The sequence below is a fragment of the Myzus persicae genome, unplaced genomic scaffold (assembly GCF_001856785.1).
Source record: "Myzus persicae strain clone G006 unplaced genomic scaffold, MPER_G0061.0, whole genome shotgun sequence".
Classification (NCBI taxonomy): domain Eukaryota; kingdom Metazoa; phylum Arthropoda; class Insecta; order Hemiptera; family Aphididae; genus Myzus; species Myzus persicae.
The window spans coordinates 434,561-460,495 of NW_019100680.1; the positions used below are offsets into that span (position 1 = coordinate 434,561).

Genomic DNA, 25,935 nt, shown 5'->3' on the forward strand with positions numbered 1-25,935 from the left:
GTATTTATATCTTATATTAAACATTACATTTCCAAGACATTTAAAAGGTATTAATGGAATTTTTTTTTAATGTTATTTATCCTTCTCATAAATATTGATTTGATATCTAAGCAGACTAAATTCACTAATACCATGGTGTATTAAAATATTCTTTAGAATGTCTTGACAAAAAATAAAATGCTTATAGCACCTATCTATAAACATTTATGTTTAAACAATAAATTGTAAACAATTTTAACAGCATTGTATTTAAAATTACATTTAAATGTATATAATTAAAACATGAGAAAGCAATTTTATACATTTTATAACGGTCTAAAACTTTGTGATTAAAGATAATGACACACAGATAAATACTAAAAATTAAAATTAAATGGAGTTCATAGGTATCACATTTGAATTTGGTTTTTTGTAAATAATTGGATTACAGAAATAATATTATTATGTTACTTGAACCATTGATTATAAATTATTATTAGTATTTATAATCAATGCTAGTAGGCACGTGTCTAATATTAATGTAAATGTGTACGTATACATAGGAATAATTTCCCCGGTAACTATATTGGTTCAAGAATTATATTCTAATATTTACACATGTTTATTCGGAAACCTGTAGAACCTGTAATATATATATATATATATAATTTATACTTTTTTAATTTTTTGTAAGTAAAATTATTACAGTTTTATGATGCCACATATAATAACGCTGTATTATTCTTCTTCTTCTGCTGGTATTTAGTTCTCTCGAAAATGCTGTAATACTTATTTTAATTTAATAGTTAAGTCTATTAGCCAATGTTAAATGTCTCCTATACAACTATTACATTTAATTTATTATACTTACTTGTACATTTGTCCCTTCTTTCATCTTAAAAAGTATTTGTTAATTATAAGTTATATTTGTGTAATATATTTAATATATAATATTTTGTTTTAGTGTATAATATTATACTGACTGAAAAAATGAATACATTTTGATTATAAAATCGTTCTACCAAAAAATGAAACTCAAGATTTATGACAATTAATGTAAAAAAGAATAATTTAGTTTTTAATATTTATGTATAATTAATAGAATATTTAATATCTAGTCATAGAATTTCGAAGTACACTATTAGACATTTTGACTTTTATTATGAAACAACAATCCATTAAGTTTAAAATTAACTAAAATAGTTGTAATATACATTAGATACCTTTAATAATTTATTTACTTTTGTATATAGATAATATTAATATTTTAGTAGAATACAACTAAACATTTAAGTAAATTTACTTATTTCACTTATCCAAAAAAATTAAATTAAGTTTTGTATAAAAACTAGTATAATAATATATTATAATATGTTGAGGTAAATAGTTTTTCTGCTAATAAATTGATGTAAAAAGAAAAATACTAGGTACTTAATTTAAGAGTTCCATTTACCAGTAATTTATATTGTATTATTTTTTTTTTTTTTAGGTAGTTGGATTAAACTAATATGAACAAAAAAGGTATTCTTTACATTAAAATAAATATATAATGGTACATATATATAGGTGAAAACTTAATAAATATTACTTTACTCAATTGAATGTATTAGTAATTATAATTGGTAGAAAAGTTCGAGTTTCAAGAAATTATTAAATGTAATAACATTATTCAAGTTTGCTAATCAACAATGTAAATCTATAAAGAATAAACTCAGAGCATAAATGTCCAAATGTTTGACTCTATATATCTACTAAAAAAATACTTTTATTACTATTTTATTTATTCAAAAGAAAATTGTGGTTATATTTTAGCTTTCTTAGGTGAATAAAAATGGCCTAAATAGACAATAGTGATACAGTGTATTATCGTTTTAATTATATTAATACTTACATAAAGTTCACCCTTATGTTCTATTTCATATAATTCTTGATCAATCATTTTAGTAAACAAAAATATAAATGATAAGTATATATAATATATTACAGTGTACTGTTTATAGTATGCATCATTTGAGGATTAATATGCCTGTATATAAGATATACACTAAAAAAATCAAAAACAAACACAATTTGTTCAGTAAAATCTTTAGAACAAAAAATAATACTATATTATGTATTGGTATGGTAAATGTTCTATATTGCTCTAAAATTACTGATATTTATTATAATATTATAAGTTATTATAAGATAAATATTTAATTATGTATCTATTCTATAAATAAGTAGAATAATATAATATAGTAAAATTATAAATATACATCCGGTTCTTAATATAATGTTAAAATTATCATAATATATTCGTGTCAATTTCACATAAACTAGTATTTTTTCAACTTTTTTTAAAAAATAGGCTATTTTATTTCAAGTTTGAATTTACGTCGTCATGAATCCATCAAATATATGTATAGTAATTATTAATTATTTTTAAAGTAAGTAGGCCATTTGAACAGAGAACCCTCTGAACATTTTGGGACCAGAAACTGACCTGAACCTTAATTTAATTTCCTCCTCTAATCGATAAAAGTGCCGATATTTGGTGCCCAAATAGTATAGATTTTTGGCTGCATCCGGATTGGGTCCCGAACATAAAATTGCTATAATAATCGGGCTCGAGATTGTTATAGTTCAAATGTTTATGACATTAATTCTTGGTATTTTACCTCTATGAATATTATTATATCAAGATTTGTAAAATTCCTATGATTTATATTTTTAAAAGCAAAGAAACTAAAAATTACTTTTAAACACACCTTTGGTCTAAACATATTATACCATTATAGACTGTGCTAACTCCTAAGTCTATTAAAATTTAAAATGGAAAGTAAAATTTTAGAACAGTATTATAATAATTACCAAAAAATATTAGGAACCCAACTAGTGTAATACCTATGATTAGGGACTCAATGAGTGTAGTACCTGTGTCTTATAATTATCCACTAGTACTTAGGGCCCAACTAGGATGCACACAGTACAAAAACCTTTTCTCTGTAATTTTAGGAATCGTCCAAAAATGTCACGTTTGCAATGAACTTATACACAAAAACAGTAACAGTGTAAGCCTATTTTATTAATTTGTATCTATCAATTATTGTGAACCTTAAAATTTCATTATTATTTTTAATTAACAAGTTCCATAATGAGAAAATATGAGAAAAATGATAACGACATGGTCCTATCATTATAGCTATATACTTGTATATTATATACTATAAAGCATGGAGTTTTCATTTATTACCAATAAACATTATCTATTTTACGCACCACAGAATGGGTGATGGAACTTATTACTGAGGTGTGTATCTATACAGCACACGGTTAAGATTCAAATTGTATGAACATTTTGATATCAATTGAATTTTATCAATAACAGAATTATTATAAATTTATACATCTATTTATAGTAAGCAATAACACATAAGCGACATTACAGATACAATATAGTGTACATTAACATTTTAAATTACCACATACATATTATAATAACTAAATAACTAGGTATAAAATATTATATAATAATTATTGGTATATTGAGTACATATCTTATTTATCAAACAATAATAAAATGTGTGTGGTGATTATACAATATTCATCTTCAACTCAATACTAGGAATATTATACAGATATAACATTTCTAAAAGTGTAAGAAACAAATATAGTATAGGATAGATCATTTCTACAAATAAATCGTAACGATATAGCCATTTAGGTAATAATATGGTATGGTAGGTAGTAGGTACATAATATTCCATAAGAAAACATACATGCGTGTGTGTAGTCAAAAATAGATTATGTAACTAAATATCAGAACAAATCATTAATGTTATTGTTATTACTTATTGAAAGCATTTTCTCTATTCAACTTTTGTAACAAACTATTAAAAAACTCTTAACGAATTGTTTTTTGTAGGAAACATGTTTCTCTTTACACTTCTGAGATGAATTATTTGGTAATTGCATGATTAAGGAATTATATTATAAATTTATAACTTAAAAGGAATGTGTATTATATAATGTATTTACATTGCTCTGTACGTACGTGAGATAAGTAGGTACGTACGTCGTACGTGCGAATAATAGTGAAGACTAGAAAACGACAAATATTATGGTCAAAACCGAAGTACATATACATCGCCATTTTGTAGACACGGAACCAGTAAATTGAAAAAAATTGCTTTTTAAATATATTTGAAGTGGGTTTTTTTTTTTGAAAAAAGTTTATTTTACCTTATTTTTAATGATTTGGAATGGGTTTGTTAAAATATGGAATGCACGGATGATGTTAAATACTACCACTATAATTAAATATCATTGCAGTTTCGGCAAACAATGACATACGATAAAATATATTTCATAAATATACATAGAGTAATCTTTTAATAGTCAATGCTCATAATTTTGAAAGGTATTGATTTTTTTTTAAAGTTTCTCGGTGGAAACATGCGATACCTACAATAAAATATTGTCTTATATAATATTGGCCTTATTTTTCCTTTTGTATTTGTCAGTGAATCTACCTTTGCAACTTTTGATGTTCAAACGAGTATAGCTATATCTATTTTTATTTTAAAAACTGAAACAGTATATTTTTCTAATAATTTCGATGAATATAAGTATCAATTCATATTTTATGAATTAGTTTTTGTATCATGTATTTTAAGTTTAGAAAAGAGGAGTCAAGTTCAGGAACACGCTACGAGATTTGTAGTACACCATTTTGCTCATCAAGATTTGAAATGCAATTATGAATAAGAAATAAAAAGACTCGTTCAGTATAATATTTCACTATTTCACATGACGTTAACATTTTTTTTATACAAATAAGCTGTTCATTACAGGTTTCCGTTTAAAATTATTACATTGGTAATATTTTTGTTAAATAACATAATAATAAAAATATGAGAGTAGCATGAAATATTAAAATTTCATGTTGTGGAAAAAATAATACCCTAAGCCATAAACTATGTGATAGTACAAGTGATAGTTTCTCAAGTAAATCACACTTTGATTGCAGTTAAATACAATTTTAAAATGTTCAAATAATTATTGATAGGTAGGTACCTAGAATTGAGCAAAAGCATTGGCTGTAAAATATATGTTGGTAATTATTACATACCTACATACATATTATGCATCATCAATAGAGTAGTTATAGAAATTGTTCAAATTCTAAATAAATTTTAAATTTAAGTTTTGTTGAAAAATAAATCCCATTTTATGGACACTTCTGAAATAAAATATAAATATGTGAGTATTTGATTGTATTGAAATATATTTTATGGAAACAATTTTAAAAGTAGGTATAGATTTATGAAACAAAACGTAACTATAATCAAGTCCGTTCTCAAATTTCTACTGATAAAAAAATTCTATAATAATTTAAAATACAGCATTAAGTTCTAAAAACACATCATAACACAAATTAACAGTAAATCTTTATAATAATTGAATATCACAAACAATGCCTTAATACATTTTATATATTAGGTAATTTTTGTTTTAGAAATTCAAACAACAGTACTATAATAATATTTGTATACTTTTGTTGACTTTTGTTTTGACAACTTTTATAAATTTGCTTTAATTTATATTTTATATATATATTTAATATTTATACATATAAAACCGAATTATCAGTGTGGTTCGTGTAAGGTACTACTTATTGTCGACTTTCACGACTGGCGTGATGGTGCAGTGGAGCAGTTATCGTTTTCCGATATTTCATACAATACCTACATAATTATTATAATATTTATTTCGTGCGTAATATTTCACGTGAATTCAATGTCATTTACAAAACAAGTATTTTAGGGAGAGAAATCGATAAGCTCCCGACTTGACGCCCAACCCCTATCCAAGACGCGATTGCGCGCTTTTGGCATTCTCGTAGTTTAAAAATTCAAAACGCATTTCACTGACCTGGTAAGAATGACAATATAATAATTAAAGGACTACATAGCTATAGTAGTAACGCATATTATACTGAAATAATCATTGTCCATGCGATAAAATAACATTAGGTTGGCATTCGTGTGGTCAGCTGGCGTGCTCACACCACCAGCAACAGTGAGTCTGTGATCAACGGCGACGACAGGGCCATCAGACCCAGTGCAATCAGGGTGGCGGGCCCGGCTCCCCCGACAATGGTGGTAGCGGCTGATTCTATGGTGTGATTGGGGCAGCACTGCAGGGCGACAGCCAGCACCTTGGGATAGTACTCGTTCCAGAACTCAGGTTCCTGTTCAGGTTGTGACATGTTTGGCACCTTGTCCAGCACCATGGCGCGGGGGCTGCGCGTCTCGTACTCGTCCCACCGGACGTTGACGGCGGCTGATCTGTGTGCCGGGTCAGCGTGCCGGGCGAAATTCGTCCACATTGCCATCATGGTGTCCGACATTCGGCGGTCTGCTGCCGTCCAATCGATGGCCGCAGCCGACGGCCAGTACGGCATGCCCCACACGACGGGCAGCTCGGCACCGTGTGGCGCGTCCATCCACTCGGCGGCGGCAGGCAGCGCTTTGGTCGCACGCAGCTTGTACTCGTACCGGTACACGTAGGTGGCATTCAGACGTGACACGTAACCGGCCACCCGGTAACCGGTGGCCCCGTATACCTTGTTGGCAGACATGATCACGTAGTTCCGGCGCAGAGTTTCTGGGTCGTCCGTCTGCCTGGCATACCGCAACACGACTGTGTCCACTACAAAGTCGGCGTCCAGCGTACAGTTCCCCTCATCATCGGCGACGCCACCAACACTGCTACCGTCCGAAGGGCCACTGACTCCTTCACCAGTGGTGGCCGTAGAGGCGGGCTGCTGTTGCTGTTGCTGCTGAAGCCGCCGCAGCTCACGCATCCGACGATCGTCCTCGTCTTCGTCCGCGACGTCTTCTCGCACTAACGCCTCAAACCGATCTCTGGTTATGCCCTCACCGCCACCGCCACCGCCGTCCCCAATGTCAAACGCATCGAACGCATCCTCCATCCGGTTGTAGCCGATCATGTGTGGAACAGCGGCAAACCGGCCATCCTCCATAAGCGAGGCCGGCATGTCCGGTAGAAATGGTTCTAGGCCGCTGCTGTCGTTGGCTAGCGCCAGGCCGTCGACCACCGGGCCCCAACGAGTCAATGAACCACCACCCTTCACTAGCAACTCGGCGTCCACGTTCCGCAGGCACCCGGTCAACGTGTTCCGGAAGCAGTTGAACTTGTCAGCCAGCGCGTCAAGTACCGCTTCCGGTCCGTCCGATGTCATCACGGCCGTCCGAAGCAGTGCGTTCCCACTCATGCTGATCGCCCGTTGGAACTTGTCCCGGGACCCGGGTGACACCACATGCAGGCCCACGCTCACTGCGCCTGAGCCCTGTCCGAACACAGTCACGTTCTGCGCCGCGCCGCCGAAGTTTTCGATGTTCCGTTGCACCCAGTCCAGTGCGGCCGCCTGGTCCATCAGTCCCCAGTTGCCCGACGCCTCTGCAGTGTTGTCTGTATAGAAACCCAGTATGTTCAACCGATAGGCCGTCGTTACCACGATCACCTGTGGCACAAATCCAGATAACACATATTTTATATATTAATATAATAAAATATAACATATAATACTCGTACATTAACCTACAGTGTTGATGATTATATTTTATACTTGGGTTGAAAAACACATTTTATCACTTGGAAGAATTACTTAAAGAATTCTAAAATGTCAATAACTTCAGAAGAAATACCTTCTATTATAAATTTTAAAATTAACTTACTATTAATCTGTTAATCCAAAATTGTTAATATTAATAGGTCTAATGAAACACTAATATTAAACCATGAACCATATATCCTTACCTACAGTAAAATCAGATCTATTTTTGTATCAATATGCATGATATAAGATATATTTTTCAAAAACTGGTAAAAAGTAAGTTATTCATATTAGATTGAACAAAAATATTAAAAAAAGTTTCTTCATCAATGATGAATCTTCATATTTATGTAATTATAATATTCATAAATATTATAGCTAAAAAAGTAATAACATATTATTACTTAGGTAATTTAAAGAAATTATATTCTATATCACCAATAAACGTTTTCTTTAATTGCAATATAGATTACAGTTAGTTGTTATTATAAATTGTTAATCAAATTCTACATTTTAAATTAATGTCAAAATGATTGATTACATTTTTTATAATAATACTAAACAGGTTAACCGCCCTGATTTACCTCTTGTTTTGGGATTATTAGTGATTTACTCCCTGGTGGCATGACGTTTTTCGATAGGCTTACATAAAAACAGTTTCTCCAGTAGAGTCACAAAATTCAAATTAATTTTTTTTTATGAGACCCTAAATCATGTCCCAAAAGCAAATTTGCGTAAGTAACTTGGAAAAATTAGGAGGACAACCTTCTTTTAAATAAAATATTTCATCAAGAAGTGGAAAATATAACTTTAAAGTTTATATATTTTGATATAAAGGATAAGTGATTAGTTACAGTTTACCATAATCTATTGGATTTCATCGTTTATCTTGAGTTAGGTTGTTATAGGTTACAATAACATAAATACTAGAATACTGAATATCGTTATTTAAAGTTTGAGCAGATGTAAAAGCTTTAAAATCAAAAGAAATTTTGTGACCTGCCTATATGATTCCACATAATACATTACCTATACCTGATTCATTTTTCTTAATTTAAAATTTACTTATTGGCAATCTTGATGATTTGTAGGAAACTATATTTTAGCTTATGAGCTTACAACTTTTCGTATATGTAATAGGCTTATAGTGTTACGTTTCAAATAGGTAAGGAATGTGATACATTTGTCAGGTACCATCAACTGAAAACAATTATTTAATACATTTAAGACCTTACATTTGTATAAGAGAAGAAGGTTAGTGTGTAGGTACCTAATGTACGTTAAGATATTTTTAACAGGAATGTTTCTGTTTGGTATATAATAATAAATAATAATTATATTAATGTAACTGGTGAACATACTTTGTGTCTTGCGGCCAAAACTGAAGCGTCCCAATAAATCGGTGTACCCCAATGAAAATCACCGGGATGAAACCAAACCATGACTGGAAACTTTTCTTCCGGAACCGCACCTATGCAAAAAAAAAAAAAAAATGTATTAAATTTCAAAGATAGACCCAAATACAAGCAAATTGTAGGGGTGCTATATTTGTATACTGTAACGACTAAAATGACGTAAGTGTAGGTACCTATCCCCGCCCACATAGAAATTTTCAAAAAGTTGTTGATAAATATTTAGCATGCCAACTTTAATACTATACAAGACAGTTTTTATTGCATGTTTATAAAATGACACTTCATTATATAAATTACAGTTATACACAATTTAAAAATCTTGAAACTTATGATTAATACATAGTTGATAGAATTGAGCATTTAATACCTATGTAAATGTTTATCATAAGTGTGTAAGTCCCGTGTCTACAGTCCCTCTCAACTTAATTTTTCATGTCATGACAGTGTAATATTCATGTTTGTAGTCTATATGCGGTTCTTTGTATTTTCTATTTTATCTATTTGAACATTGTAGGTACTTGTCTTATGATCATACAACATTATATTACTATCTCACTTGTTATAATAATAATAAATTATAAAACTTATCTTCAATGTTAAGAAACTTGGCTAAAAATCTGAGTACAAAATAAAATTACAAAATATTTTATTATTCAAAACCCTCGTAATGTAATATAATCTGTGAAACTTAAAACACTATTATTAAATGAACGTCAAGCTCTCCTTTTATTTTTTACTATTTTTTTTTTCGTTGTTTTTATTAAAACGTTTAAAACTTTTTTATTAATTAAATACCCAACGAAGATTTGAATAATAATTTTTTTCCTGACACGAGTATTATTAAAACGACATGCTGTGGGTTTTAATTTATAAATGTAAACTTTAAATAAGTTCACAGCTCCATTTATAAATAAAGACTTGACAGAGTCTTCGACTAAAAGTTTTATTTCCATAAGTATCATGCGGTTTCATAAATATAGCACGGTTGAAAACGTGCAGGACAAAATATATAAATGCCAATTATTATAACATACACAAACAACAAACTTATCGCGTGTTACATTACTGCACATATTTTGGCAGTAGTAATAACTAATAAATCAATATATTATACTTCGATCGACGCTACTTTTGAGTTTTGACTCACTTATATAGTGCGATAATAATGTTTGTACCTATTCGGTTTACTCAGAAAATTGACCTTGCAACAATGCAACATTAAAACGAGACTCTCTTTTATCGTTTATCGAGTTAACCCCGCGCGCTATAGAGTTCGTCGTCGTCATAAATCATAATTAATACAAATATACAATAAATACCATCGTATTTTCCATAATCGCGTTTCGTGCTAAGTCCAAATGAATTGCTTTTATATAGGAGCTATATGAACGTAAAAAATTACAAAACTATTATCATGCAAAATCAAGGTCAATGACATTGAAAAATAGTTTTTTTCCGAAACCTCCAGTACCTTTCCTAGTATATTAAATATAATATAATATTGTTACAACAATACAATTTATTCCTACAATAAATACTAAGTTCGCCTACCTTTGAGCGTGATAATGGCGCCTATTTCATTATTGCGTGTGTTTATGTATCGTATAATATTATAGTGATCAAATCGTAATAATAATTATACAATGCTAGGCTTACCTTCTGCAGCTATTAAAATTGTATTATACCATCCACCTTATATTTTATAGTGTACAGTACCTTGTCACCGTCAAGATATTAAAATGATTTTTAACAACAGTCCCCGCGATTATTTCAAATGTCTTCCGTCCTATTTTCGACATATATATGACACATAGACAGAATAACTCTAATTATTAAAGTTATTTCACTTATTTTTAACCTATCTGTATACGGTATACGCGTATAAAAACGATGTAGGTATCTAACTAACTACTGATACAATAATTTACGGATGCCTATGCATGCAGGTACATATTATTATAAAAATGTACCTATACTATTATGAGGGTGTATAATTTTTTTAATAGACTGAATGTTCGTTTTAAAAGAAAAAGCAATGCGCACGCACTCGTGGTTTGACAGAATCGCATGTGAAACAAGTGACTCACCTGCGCGGTCTGCATTAGTATAACAATTTGTTTTTTTCAAGGTCGTAATACCTAAAAGCTAAAATAATTCACGCGAAACTACAGACATAAGACATATTTTAATTAAATATAAATTATACTTTGAACGCTTTCAAATAATGTTTTATTGGAACCTAGCTATTTCGTACAGAAAATTATCCACATAATTATACCCTCAGCATCGTGGGTATGATTTTCCTAGGTTCATATTACTCCCAGACTAAATTCTTTGGATGTTCATATCCTCTCAATTATCTACTGGGAATATCTACAAATATTCTGGAATAATAATACTTCCATGGGGATATGAATATCTTAGGATAATATTCCTAGGAAATCTTTACCTCCCAAAATGACATACGAGGGTACGAATATCCTAGGAATTTTATAACAACCAAATTATTTATCGGAGGTACAACTTTTATAAACTCACTTTTATCACTATTTTACGTTAAATGCGACGATTACCTATATATGACACTAAAACATGCATCCCACAAATCGAGTCATAGATTTGGTCTCAAGAGCATTAATTATTCGTCCGTTGAGTATACGTATAGTATGTACAGACGTACAGTATAGTCGATGATACAAGATATATTTTAAATACAATTAATTAAATACCAGTTACTAGATATTAAATAAAAATCTATTTTGTTTTATAGGACAGAGATAATTGTCGATATGTTGCCAAATGTTTGCAGCTCAGTGAAATAAATGAGTGGTGTTACGGTTTCTTTTTCCATAATTGACACATAATATTATGATCATCGATTCGTTTACGTTACACTTGCAGGTAAACCCATAAAAAAATGAAAATCAAATACTTAATATACTTCATAGATGTAAAAATAATTATATTGAATCAGAAGGAATGTATATTTTTAATTGTGATGATAATTCTTAAAAAAATTCTTAAAAATAATTGATTTGAATGGCCACAAATAGTGAATGATCATGGGCACAATTTTTCTAGGTTATAAGTACCATAAAGTAAACTTAAACTATTTAGACCTAAATTTATCATTTAAGATGTTAAAAGTTTCCAAAATATAGCAATGCGATTTGTTTCAAGTGTTTCACTAAACGCGCGATGCAAACAATTACAACGACCATCAAGTATGACGAGAAGATGGATATTATGAATCTTTTGAGAGGAATAATTGGAATAATTGGTCATCACCAGAGCTCGGGACTTGTATCACTTAAAATCATTAAAATAAGCGCTTAAAAATATTATTATAAGCACTCAAATAAGCTTAAAAAACTTAAAGTTAAGCGAAAATATTTATTCAAAAAAAAAAAAACTGAAAAATTCAAACTATGAAGTCAAAAATAAATAAATAAATCTTTATCTTTATATTATTACAAAAAAATATAAGCGTTGGAATATTTTTGTTAAGCCTTCAACGATAATGCTTGATAATGTCAAGTTAATTTTTTTTACTGAAGATTTTATTTATAGGGGATTTTTTTCTAGCGTAAATGTTGTGAAGAAAATTTTTTGGCGGCGATGCATCTAATTCAATATTAGTATTGCTTACTGAATTTTCAAAAGTTTGAATATTTACCTATACGTTTCCGACCCTAGGCTACACTTATAATACCTATATAGGTATAGAAGCTAGTATAGGTACATAGTATACTGTATCGACTCAGTTCGCTACCATCTGTTTTTTTCCCTTTTATTATAACAAACAACAATATAGATTACTCTGTGCGTGCAAGAGAAAAATAAACAAGGTCTGTTATTTTTTTCTTTGTTTTGCTGTCTTGCGTGATTCGAATTGACAATTTAGACGATTTTACCGTTCCGTGCAGTGTACGTTAAAATAAACGACAACCGGTAAGCGAATTATTACAGTTGTTTTTATTTTTATTTTTATGAAAATTCATTCGACTAACTCACTCCATATTATGTATGAGTAAAAATATTATTATTTTGATATATTATACCTACATTTCACAAATAATAACGTATTTGATTCTAATCTGACGAAATAAAATACATCAAGTTATGTTAACAACAAAGCGCACCTGCGTTTTTATTGTAAATATTATACGGTACTTTTCGTTGCTCGCCTATTTAAAATTTGTGATTTTTACCCACTTATGTAGTTATGTGGCATTTGAGTATTTGATGATGGTATACTAAGGAAATTAATAATTATACTTTATTAATTACTAAAACAATATAATATTTGATAAACATCACAATTTTCTGTATGAGTATTAATAATACTTAAGGTTTCAAACTTTAAATTTTAAATGTTAGAAATAACTTATCAAAAATAATTTACATTACATTCACGCTACTCGGTAAAAATCCAACGAAATTACACACGCGCTAAAACAAAGTAGCATCGTTACAGTAACGCACTAACGCATTATTTTCGTTACGTACACAACACTTTATCTGCAGGCGTGATGTAATAACTAGCTATATATAATATTATGGATCCGTTTTACGTTTAGAGCAGTCACTACTCACTATTCATGCCAATATAAAAATATACATATTCATTATTAATAGCATAACCAAGAGATGGTCAATAAATTATAAAGTGTATACCAACAGGCAACTACCCATAAATTTCTCTATTCGTGCGCGCAATTCGAATTTCGAGTTAAAATTGTGATGGTAGACGGTGTTACAGAACGCATTTAAAATTAAAACTAAATCAGATAAACTAAATTAGTCCAAATGACAGGCGACTTGAGTTTTAAAAACCGTACTGGTGAACGAAGCCCGGAAAATAATTTTAACAACTGTCGTGACTGTTTCCATAATACAGCACGTCAGCACATCAGTATTCTCACGCGATGTTGTTGAGTTTGATTAATGAAACGAGTAATTAGTACTGTCTGCACTTCATGAAAACTTTATTTATCACTTTCGATGTTCCATCTATAATATATAGTTTATACAGTGGAATTGGCAGTTTATGACTAATGAAGTAGAGTCACCTGACCTATATACTAATATAGTCGTATAGTCTAGTTGTACTCCTAAAACTTTTTAATTAAAGTCTATAAAAGTTCAATATGAAATATTTTATTCTTGTTATTTTAGTTGTGATTAATTAATTTCCGATGTAAAAAATGTTGTCTTTATTAATTTTTTAATAACTAACACATTAAGATTTAGTTAACGTACAGAAATATTGAAAATATAAACGAAATGTATTGAAAAAAAAATTGGGCACGTTTATTCTGTTATTCTGTATATTAGCTGTCACATGAGTCACTGTAATGGATGTGCTAAATTTCAATTAGATGATGTAATAAAATCATTGCATACGAAGAAAGATTCTGAGTAAAAACAGTCTGGAGCTATATAAATATATTTATTTTATAATATTATTATTATTAATAAGTAGCTAATTTTACTAATATCTAATACCTACGGTAAATAAAATTTATTTTTCCAAAAAAAAAAAATACCAAAATACGATAAATTACTTATGAGAAACATGATTTTACATTTTAAATCCGTAGCTATAAAAATTGAACATTTTATACATTTTAAACTACAATTATGTAGGTAATTTTCAAATGTTGATGAATTTTGCTAAAATGTGAACTTTAAATGATTTAATATGCTTACGTATCTGTAGTATGTTTGAACTGCTATTACATCAACTTATGAGTTACCGGGTTACCTTGTATTATATTTTCAAGCTATTCGATGTATAGAAAACGATAAAATAAACTTTTGGTAAAATTACAAGTATCTATTCATTTGAATTGCATCAAGAAAATCATTCAATGAGAAATCGTTAAACTACGGGTCAGTATACTTGTATTGCATATATTTTACCCATTTTTGGACATTGGAAATGTATGCATCTAATTTTAGATTCTTGGCAGAGCGATGAAGATTAACGTATTGTTTTTACAATGATTTGTGTGTATATATATTTTTTTTATGTATTGTCGTCCTTAGAGCAGTTAAAATAGTTAACCTTTCAACTTTGATGGAGGTTTCTGGTACGAAATTACATCTAATATTGGTACAGTTAAGAGACCAGAAGAAAGTTGTCTATTTTTTTTAAAAAGAATCTGGACAAACGAGAAATAAAATAGAAATAACGACGAATGTCCGCATATCAATTTTGTTTTATTTCTGTAATTCAAAAATTAAAAACTGTATAAGACTATAGAGACTCAAATTATTCACCAAACATTTATATAATCACTTTCGAAACTCGATATAATATTCAAAACATTGACAGACATTTACAGACAAGTGAAATTTTAAATCTCTTAAGAAATGTTTTAAGATACATTTTATTGCGAGTAAAAAAGCTTAATGACTTGATAAAAGATTCCTCATAAGTTATTCATATAGAAACATAAAAACCTATATGAATATAACAGCATAACCGCTCTTCTGAAAGCCTGTGCAGCAGGTGTCGAGTGGGTCACTGTAATATAATTTGTTAAATTTGTTGAATTCAATGATATAAAATAAATGTACAGAAAAAACGATTGTGAGCGAAGACTTTCAGCCTATAATTGCTATAAGTTAAGTATATTATATGAAATAATTAAAATTAAAGTAATTTATTTGACTATTAGTAGGTAAAACAATTAAACATATATTTACTATTCACATTCAAATTATTAGAATATTTAGATTAATTTTAAACTAGTGACCTATGTCCTACGTACAGAATCTAATCCATTACAATGACTTTCTCAATTACGAGATACACTCGGTCCAAACATTAAAACAGAGCTACTTCAATATGTTTTTCTCTTACAAATGCATTTAGCTGGTACCTTCTTATATATCTACAAGGAGATCTATAGTTATAATTTGTGAATAACAGAAACCCTCAAACCCAAACCGTCAACAGAGGTTATGGTATATGCGATAGTATCTATGTTAGTGCATAAATCAACTATCTAAAAATGTACTTATTGACTAATTATATACGTAATTATTAGTTATTTATATAAAAGTTATACCAACAAAAAAGTTGAGCTCTGACTTTGAGAATACTAAGTAATTTTTTTTAATTCAATAACATGCCTTACCTAAATTTCATAGAATAATCATAGAAGTGCATTTACACAGCGATAGAATTACGTATAACTAATAATATCATTCTAAAAATTATTATAATTTTGAGTACTATTTGTGAATCATAATTTATTGTTAGAATATTATGCATAATATTTATATTTGTATTTTATACATAGTATACCTAAATACTTGACAATAATATTCCTAATATTCTGTACATCCCAAATTTCTGAAGTCAGATCATATATGAATCATTAAATGCAAAAAGGGCACATGTCCATAATTTTCATAAAATCACATTTTTACAGATTTGTGTTTAAGTTCGATAAATACATCGTTCTGTGCAAAAAAAGCACGTATCCAGTTTACAGGTACACTATAAAATAATCATGATATTTTGTGCCTAATGCAAAAAAAGGTACATGTGTTAGTTTTTGTCTCCACTGAACAATTTAAGAAGTGACGTAACATGTTACATTTTTCAATTACGTGATTCATCTAGTGCCATGTTATACTTAAAGTTTCAAGCAACCCAAGACTTTAGATTTTTTGTGGAATTTAAATTGTTATTTGTGTACATTTCATAGCATGTCGCATGTAAATGTCAGTTTACGTTTTAATATAGTATTCTGACATTCTGTAATTCTGTTAATTCTAACGTAATCGTTTTACGTAAAGAATGTACCTATATAGGATGTAGTATATTGTATGTGACATACATGATTAGGTACACCGTGACCACATTGATATAGATTTAGTTAAACGTGAAGACAATAGGTGTATATGATGCAATTGGACTAGATTAAGGTGATCGGTTAAGGAAGTAAATCCTACTAGTTTAATTTAATATGTCTCGACCCGGATTGACTTTTCTAATCCTATTAATTTTCTTAGCCTGAATGTCATCACCAAATGTCAACGTCGTACAGAGTATAATAAAAAAACCATCAATAACGTACTAAAAATTAATATTCATTGGAAAAGCTGTAAAGCGCGTTATACAGTGAAAAACTATTCTTAGAACTTTCACGTAAAATAAAATATATATTTTTTTTTTAAATTGTACGTGTAGGCACCTCCTTTGGAATTCATTACCATACGATATTTGCATTATTATAGTTTAATGGTTGCGTGTTAGTTAAAAAAAAACTGTCGAAAGTGCTTATATATAATGTATGGGCTATCACATAAAAACCATACAGGATATCCGTTCTGAATTAATCAACACTAGAAAACATTTAAGCTAAACAAAAACAAAAAAAAGATCAAAAAATGATACTGAATTCATAAAAAAATAATTATTAAGATCACGATTTTTCTTTAACTGCTTTGAAATTTATATTATAATTTAATCATTTTATTCAAATTTTTAACACTTAGGTGGTCAATAATATAGTTAAATCAGATTTACACAGTTACTTACTAACGTCTAACGCTAGTCTATAAAATTATGAAATCGTTTAGTTATGTTTTTCAGTGTATTGGGTAAGTACCTGAATATAAATTATTGTACTCTACTTTACACATAATAAACTTATAACATTTAACATATAATTATTGTATTTATTAATATTATTATGTATTATTATTTTGTATTAATATTATTATTATTATTATTATAGCCTATTGGTATATCAGATACAGAGTTACTTAACCAGTAAAAGAGGCTTTTAACTTTGAGGACATTATACCTTTTAACTAAATTATTTAAAATACTTAAAATTCACAAAGAACAGTAAGTTTACCCAAAAAAACAAATACAATTGAGAACGAATTTTCGAATAACGTGGACATATAATTATTTAGTTTTAGTCATCTTTTTAGTTTTCCAATACATAATTCTCTTTTTTACCACTTATTTACTTCCAAAACGCATCTTCGATTTCTTTTTACAAAACATTGTAGACAAAAATTAATTAAGCCACTTTTGTAGTTGATCAAACTTTTTATATGTTTCGAAGTTGATTTTAGCTTTTCACCAAATAGTGTGCCTAATCTTTTGATAACAAAAATTAAATAAAATATGGCAAAGTAAAAGAAAAAAATATAAAATGAGCTTTCTCGATCGTATTACTAAATATTCAATTCTCAATTGTAATAGAAACCACACACCCCGAAATTTGTTTTAATATCACATCATATTATAATAAGTAATTAACATAAAATAAATTATAGGTAGTGTCTTTCAAATACAAATAAACATTGATTGGTGGCTTGGTGAAGCAAGGTCGTAAACTCAATCTTCGGAAACGTTATGAGTATACGTACCGGCCGGCGTTGTTAGCTTCCGGATTAGTGACCACCAGGGCTTTTAGCAACATGTCCTTGCCACACATATACTAAACAAGTGTTATAATCCTTCCAACGTACAAACCTATACAAAAAAAACTCCCTGCCGTACCACCCCACACCCAATGATCTATGTTGCCGAGGGTTCCCCTAATAAAAAAAACCGGCCAAGTGCGAATCGGACTCGCGCACGAAAGGTTCCGTACCATTATCTATAAGAAGTTCTTGTATTAGAATTATATATTATATTTCTTATATTCTTCTATTCTTATTAAGAACGACCACAAAATCATGTCTGTTGTATGGGAGCCCCCTTAAATATTTATTTTATTTTATTATTAGTATTTGTTGATGTAGTGGCAATAGAAATACGTCATCTGTAGAAATTTGAACCGTCTAAGTATCATGGTTCTTGAGACACAGCCTGGTGACAGACGGACGGACGGACGGGCAGCAAAGTCTTAGTAATAGGGCCCCGCTTTACCCTTTGGGTACGGAACCCTAAAAAAAACTTTGATCGCCATTATTTAAAATAACAATATAATTAGTGTAAAATAAATTAGAAATAGTATCTACCTATATAAAAAAAGTGTGAACAACACTTCTTGAATTCAACATAATACAAACCATATAGTTTCAACTAGTTAATACTACCATTGATTAGTATTTATAATCAATGATACTTCCAACCAACTAATCAATAAACGATTTCTATAAAATGTATGAATAAAATGACCATATTAATACCTAGTAGTTACATTCTTATACAGTTATTAAGTAATACAGTTGTTTCTATAAAGTTCAAGTATTAATAATGATTTTGTGATCTAAAAACTTAATATTTTAAATTTTTAACGTATACTTTAGATTTGTGAAACAACTTCTACATTATATGAAATATGTTACATATTTTCTTTGTTTCATACAATAAAGCAACTTTTAAAATGTTCACTTACAAGTTGATGACTATATGAACGTTTATGTATAATTAACATTAGACATATTTTTTTTTGATAGAAATAAAATATTTTAAGAAAATGAATTTCATGACATTTTAAAACCTTATTAACAGGGTTCTGTTTTACTATTGTTACTACTAAGAGTCACGTTTATTTATTATCAATCTGAAATTGGTTTTTAAACATATTTTTGCTTACTAGTCGACCCGTGATGGATAATTATAAATGTTATCAATCGTTATAGCATGTGTCTTATGGATCTTTAAAATATTTAAACGATAGACAATAATAATATTATATTATAAATTATCAACACTTGTTTGAGTGAAATTAATTCCAGTTTCTCATGCGTACGAAAACGAGACGAACAATAGGTATTGTATTTTTTTGTATCTGATGTAATACATAAACATATGAAACCAATTACCTAATATTTAGGGCAATTTATATATAATACACATCTTACATAGGTACAATGTACATCGATATATTTATTAACACATATATGTGATTGATAATTATATTGACGTGACTAAGATAGAACATATTATAATGTTGATTCAAAATAAATTTTGTCACGCTACTATAGTTTTAATTTTTTTTTATGTTTCAAGACTTGATTTAATACTTAGTATTAATAATGAAAAAAGAGGAACATAGGAGATAATGTAAGAAATATAGATTAGAAAATTCGACGGAAATGCGAGATCAATATCAACATTTGACAAATTTGGCAGACAAACGAGGTCTACAATGCAGTAGGTACAATACTTAAACAAATATAGTATCAATGGAATATTGTAGATATCCATATTCAAGAACACTTTCAGAACAATATCGCAAGGTACCTAATGGCTAATGTTATAATAATTACAGATATAGATTAAAAATAGAGATATTTTATACTTAAAAATGTGTTTTACACAATACTAGTCATGTTGTAATTTCAAAGAACTGACTAATTAGTCTATTATAACGTTAAAAAATAGGTACTTACAAAATAATAATAACATGCCATTGAGTTTTTGAATATAAAATAGCAATAATTTCTTTAACCCATAAAATACTAATAAAAAAAAATAAAGGACGACAACATTTATATTTTTCCTTTGAATATTTCTATGAATTAAAAACTAGAAGAGCGTACACGCAAAGTATATGTATATACCACTTAGGACGAGCGTCTTACATTGTTACATAAAATACACTGGTGCACCCATATAAAAATCAAGTTGACATGCGATTGTTGAGATTCTCAGTAATAGTATGATTAATTATCTTGGATGAAAATCAATTTAATTGTAATTTATACCGGTAAAAAATCTATGTTAGATTCAAAATTAATTTAATCTTTATTACTTATCTGTACCCAATAAATATAATGCATGGCAATCGAAACTATGAGTATTCTGTAATATTTTACTCAATCAAAAATGTTACATAGGTAAGGTTGCAATTATTAGGTAATATATTTTTGATAAACATGTAGTTTCAATAAACTTTATCAATTTATCATTCTTAAAATGTTGTCAAAGTGGACTTATTTTTAAATAATACCTATGAATAAAATGTAATTCGTTATTTCTCTAAGTTACTTATAAATAATTAACGTTGTAACTCTTTTATTCCAAGACAAACGATGTAACTATAATAATTTAATGTAACTAAAAAAATACAAAAAAAGTTATAGTAAAATAATTTTAAAAAAGACCAACTAATTTGTTAATTAATACGAAAAAAATTATAATTATAAATATTCGTCCTCTGAATTTTTTTTTTTGTGTATAAGTGCCTGCTCAAATTACTATTCTCATAAACAAAATTGTATAAGTATTTAAGTTAAATTTGAATTTAAACTTTTATGTTTAATAGTTTATTATACCTGCGTAGTATATAACTCGCACCTTAATAGTGTGAAATTTTTAAGAATCCAACTACTACTATTTGAATCCTTAAAATCCAAAGGTAACAATACGGAAAAGAACTACCTAAGTTGTAATTATTAACTCAATAGGTATCACATTTCTTTTAGCCAAAACAACACATAAGTACACAAAATTGTTAAATTACATAAAAGTAAAATTGAGAATCTTTTATTTTAAAAATGAGTAAATATGAGTAATTCAGCTGAAATGTAATTTTCAATTTATTTTAAATAATATTTTATTGCTAGCTAAATTCAAATCGAAGAAAATAAAGTGATAATTTCAATATAATTTGGAAACAGAACAGATGAAAAACATAATACAAGAAATATCGTAAACCTCTTAGTTGAAATTGTTAAAAAAAATTAAGCCGGACATTTATTTATGTGTTAAAAATAAGAATATAACTTTTATAAATATAAAGTTTAATTTAATTATTAACTTTGACATTTGTGGTGTACCAACTGATACACTATTTAATTAGTACAAGACGTAGGTACGTATCTATAACATTATGCGGAATACAAAATAAAATACATACCCATAGTGTTTATAAAGTTTAATTTTTATACTTCGTAAATTACGAGAGTGTGATGATTAATTTTTATTTTAAATGTAGCAGTTTGCAAACAGAATTTCTATATTTTCATCTATTTACTTCATGCGGCTCGATAACCCATTCATTAATGTCCAATACCAATGAGTAATTATAAATATTTAGTACAAATTAATAATTATGTACTCAATTACAAATGTATTTGAAAACAATAATAGTTTTTCAATACTTTTATAAGAATAATTTACAACATTGTTTAGCAGACATGAGACATATAGAAATAAACATTTCAAAATATTAAATGTGATAATAGTTTGAACCAAATAAATAAGAAGTGCCAGTAAGGCTTGTCTCGTGTGATTATGAGAGCAAAGTCACTCTTAATTAACTGCATAATATTATATAATATAAAATCATTATAATATACCCAACTTGACAGATAAACAGAACGAATGTCAGAGATTTGCAAATAGCATCATTATCTACGATCTTGTCTCTTTTGGATTAAAACAGTGTCTGTCAGTTGTTACGTTTAAGCATTTTCTTGTCTTCTGTTATTCTTAATAGGCACTAATAGTCTTAAAAAAATCAAGCAGCAAATTGATACATATGACAATTAAACACTTACAGGCGAATTTTAGCAAATATAACTCAGGACTGTTGGTGTAAATGAACTGAAATAAGCATTCCACAACCAGTAGAATAACATAAAATAGAATATCGTTAGAATTTACTTAGGACTACCCTGGACTAGAAAGGTTCACAGTTTATTATGGTGACTTTCTTCGGGATTTGAGCAGGGGCGTATTTACCCTAGGGCTAATCAATGCTCTAGCCCTGGGTGGCAAATTTTAAAAAGTGACAAATTATTAGCCTTGGGCCGCAAAAATTATAATTACATCACTGGACTTGAGTTAGACGCAGCCTTTTCCGCCTTTTCCGACATTTCACTTCTCAGTCAAACCAAAAAGTTTAATGCTATGTTGTACCTACAGAAAAATACTAAAAATATAATTTGTATAAAAATGATTTAGTATTAATTTGTTCTCCGTAGTACAGAGTGTGTACATATATACGATATACTTACATGGTAGTCTCCGTTAAATTCAACGACCATCAATCAAATAATAAATGACAACATCATGTAAGTACCTACCTACCTATGTATTTTTATATTACATAATTTTTATATTTCTTCTATTTTTTATACTTTTCTATACATATAAGATAAGTAATGTAAATAATAAACATTTTGGTCTGGCCGATAAGTGAATCGTCAAAAAATGGTAAGGTAGTACGATTTTGGTTAAAAATGTTCTCACCCATGTATGAGACGAACGAGCTTATTACCTTCGGGTCTATAGACGTTCAGGTACAGGCAGTCTTCGGAAATCTTGACAGGACCAGGAGTGACGGTGGAGAACAGCCGATGGACAGGATGTGACCGGACTGGCGGATCCGGGATGCAGGCTGGCTTGTGTGCGGACCCAACGAGGACGCCGCTCCACGTGGGCGGAGGATCGACATCAGGCGGCGCAAACCGCAGGTTGCCGATGGGTGGCTTGGCGAACGGTATGCCCAGGTACGTCCAGGCCCTGTTCCCGATCTTGTTGAGCTGCACCTCAACACCGGAAACCGCACCCTGCCTGGGGATGTTGACCACCGGTGCATCCCGGTTTCCGCTGCCGGCTCTCTGTGACTGAACTTGGCTGCCACAGATACAGACGCACGCGTAGGCCACCAACAGCAGCGATGGGCCTCGGATCCGGTTGCGACGTCCCAGGGCGGACGACCTTGTCTGGTTCAACGGTACCATGGTATAGCTTCTAGTATAGTATTCGTTACCGATATATGAATATGTATACCGCGGTCACAGTCGTAATGCAAGCGTTTTGTTGACGGACGTAGTCGTGTGTATTATGATAAATCTATTATGAATTATCGTATAGCTGCCGGTGGTAGTGCGCGGACCGCCGTGGACTGTGTGCGTGACGACGACGACGACGACGACGAATGAAAGGAAGAAAGAAAGAAATGAAAAACGTCCGTGCGCCGGGGCAAAGACCGAGAGTGGCACCCTCCACCGCGCCGTGCGCAACCGACCACTTGCCGCGTCCGCCCCTACCCGACGTAATAATAGCTGTTTCACACGGAACACAACAACGGCGGCCGAAAACTCTCCGTAAGTATATTTTTACGAATAATATTACCATCAAATAAACGGGGTGAGAGGTGTCTGCAATATAGACATTTTTCGTATGCGGGGTATATACCGTACGAGTGATAATAATATAAGAAGCGATGAAAGACGCTACGCTCTTTGCGCACGCGACGTATTCGTCGATTATTTCGCTCACTCGGACGCCGTTTATGGTATCCCAAGTCTCAACATGTTATTAAATATATTTTACGTAACTAAGCAAGGGAGTACATCTATAATATTTAAAAATTCACGTATATATAACGTGGGCGATCGTTATTATTTTAAGATGATTTTCATCGATAACGATACCGTGATATAATAATACGCACATAATACAGCGACCGCGTGCAATGTCTGGCGATCGGCGGGAAAAAATGTAAATTTCCCGAAAGGGCGCGAGTGAACAACAATAACAATATAATATTAATAATAATCGTCGAAATTACGTCCTCGGCCACCCCTATTTCAAACCCCACAACACCCACCGATAAGTAGCCCCAATTGACCTTGGTGTAGCCATCGCGCCGCGTGGCAGAATTTCATTATCGCGGCCGTCACGCTCGGACCCGATTGAAGTCTAAGATACGTAGGTATAATATTATATGTAATTGCACGCCGCCTCAATAAACGTGAACTTTAATACATATATGTACTAGCGCATATACCGCTGGGTGTATAATGCGCAATAAGTCTTCGAGTCAGACGATCGTCTTTTTAATGAGAGTTTTTCATAAATATTTTAATATTATTTTAATTTATTTCAGAAAAACTACACTACCCTAATCTATAGTTGAGTACCTGAGTTCTTTAACCTCGTGCTGCACCATATATTTGCATTTTAAAACTATTATGTAAGTATATTATGACGTTTTAAAAAGGTGATTCATGATACATAAAACATAAACCTAATAATCCGAAAATAAAAATTAATTTTAAATTTTAACTGACAATTATAGAAAAAATAATAATATTCTCAAAGTTTAAAAAAGTGTTTCGACTAGTGCTCACCTCTAGGAGTTTAAAATTCAGAACTTATACAGCATTATCTAAACATTGTTATTTTTAATTTTAAAATCAATAAATATTTTGTTTAACTTGAACGTTTTATGAGTGATTTAAGAGTTAAACGTCTTTTCCCTTATAAAGAGAAAATATGCACTTGCACCTTTCACAAATAAATTACATATTGTTATTAGATTATGATTCAATTTATTGTTCTCAGTTTTTTTTAATAATAAGAACAAAATCACAATTATAACATTAACAATATACATACATATAATACTAACAATAAAATAATACGTTAAAGTGAACACAAGAGGCTATTTCAGTGTCTCAATTATAAATAATACAATTAATTGACTTTTGAGGCTCAATAAGAGGAGATTTAGAGACTAAGCCCCCCCCCTGCTACCCCCTCCTATTACAATGAAAAAAATCTTAATAGCTATTTGCGATTATGTCCACGAAACACGTGTAACTGCAGCCGCCGTACTAGAACTATTAAATAAAATAGTCGAGTATAACGGGTTTGCATGACAGAATCAGTGGACTCAACACACCATTACAGCACGATATCTACCTCTGCGTTAGGATACTGGTGTTTTGTGAGCTCTCAAACCCACTGGCGTTGTGCTAGGTAGAGGAAGCAAACCTGATGGAGGACTTCAATTAACATCTCCAAGACGTTGAGAATTTCTAGAGAGCCTCGAAGCTGAAGGCCATCGGGGATCTAATTCGCTCACTCGGAAAGTCTCTCATCGACTAAGGTTTATTATACCTCTTGGAAGTCTGTCTACTCAATAGGTGCTAGTGGCACCGAAACAAGACGACGGACTGTTAGGCGCA

General features: G+C 30.2%; 1 protein-coding gene across 1 annotated transcript; it reads right to left on the bottom strand.

Annotated features, from left to right (window-relative positions):
- Nucleotides 1-5,526: 5,526 nt before the first annotated feature.
- On the bottom strand, nucleotides 5,527-24,032 carry LOC111040916 (liver carboxylesterase 2). The gene is made up of 3 exons (XM_022324991.1): nucleotides 23,235-24,032; nucleotides 8,965-9,074; nucleotides 5,527-7,510 (listed from the first exon to the last, which is right to left on the bottom strand). Exons 1-3 carry the CDS (start codon nucleotides 23,698-23,700, stop codon nucleotides 6,026-6,028), a joined length of 2,061 nt encoding a protein of 686 aa, XP_022180683.1. The 5' UTR covers nucleotides 23,701-24,032; the 3' UTR covers nucleotides 5,527-6,025.
- Nucleotides 24,033-25,935: the final 1,903 nt, after the last annotated feature.

What these genes read in the sequence shown, in the direction of transcription:
- LOC111040916 (XM_022324991.1), bottom strand. Translation starts at nt 23,700, where the DNA reads ATGGTACCGTTGAACCAGACAAGGTCGTCCGCCCTGGGACGTCGCAAC. An exon ending in GAACGTCTATAGACCCGAAG is followed by an intron (nt 9,075 to 23,234) that starts GTAATAAGCTCG and finishes TTTTTTGCATAG; the next exon opens with GTGCGGTTCCGGAAGAAAAG. An exon ending in TTTTGGCCGCAAGACACAAA is followed by an intron (nt 7,511 to 8,964) that starts GTATGTTCACCA and finishes TTTGTGCCACAG; the next exon opens with GTGATCGTGGTAACGACGGC.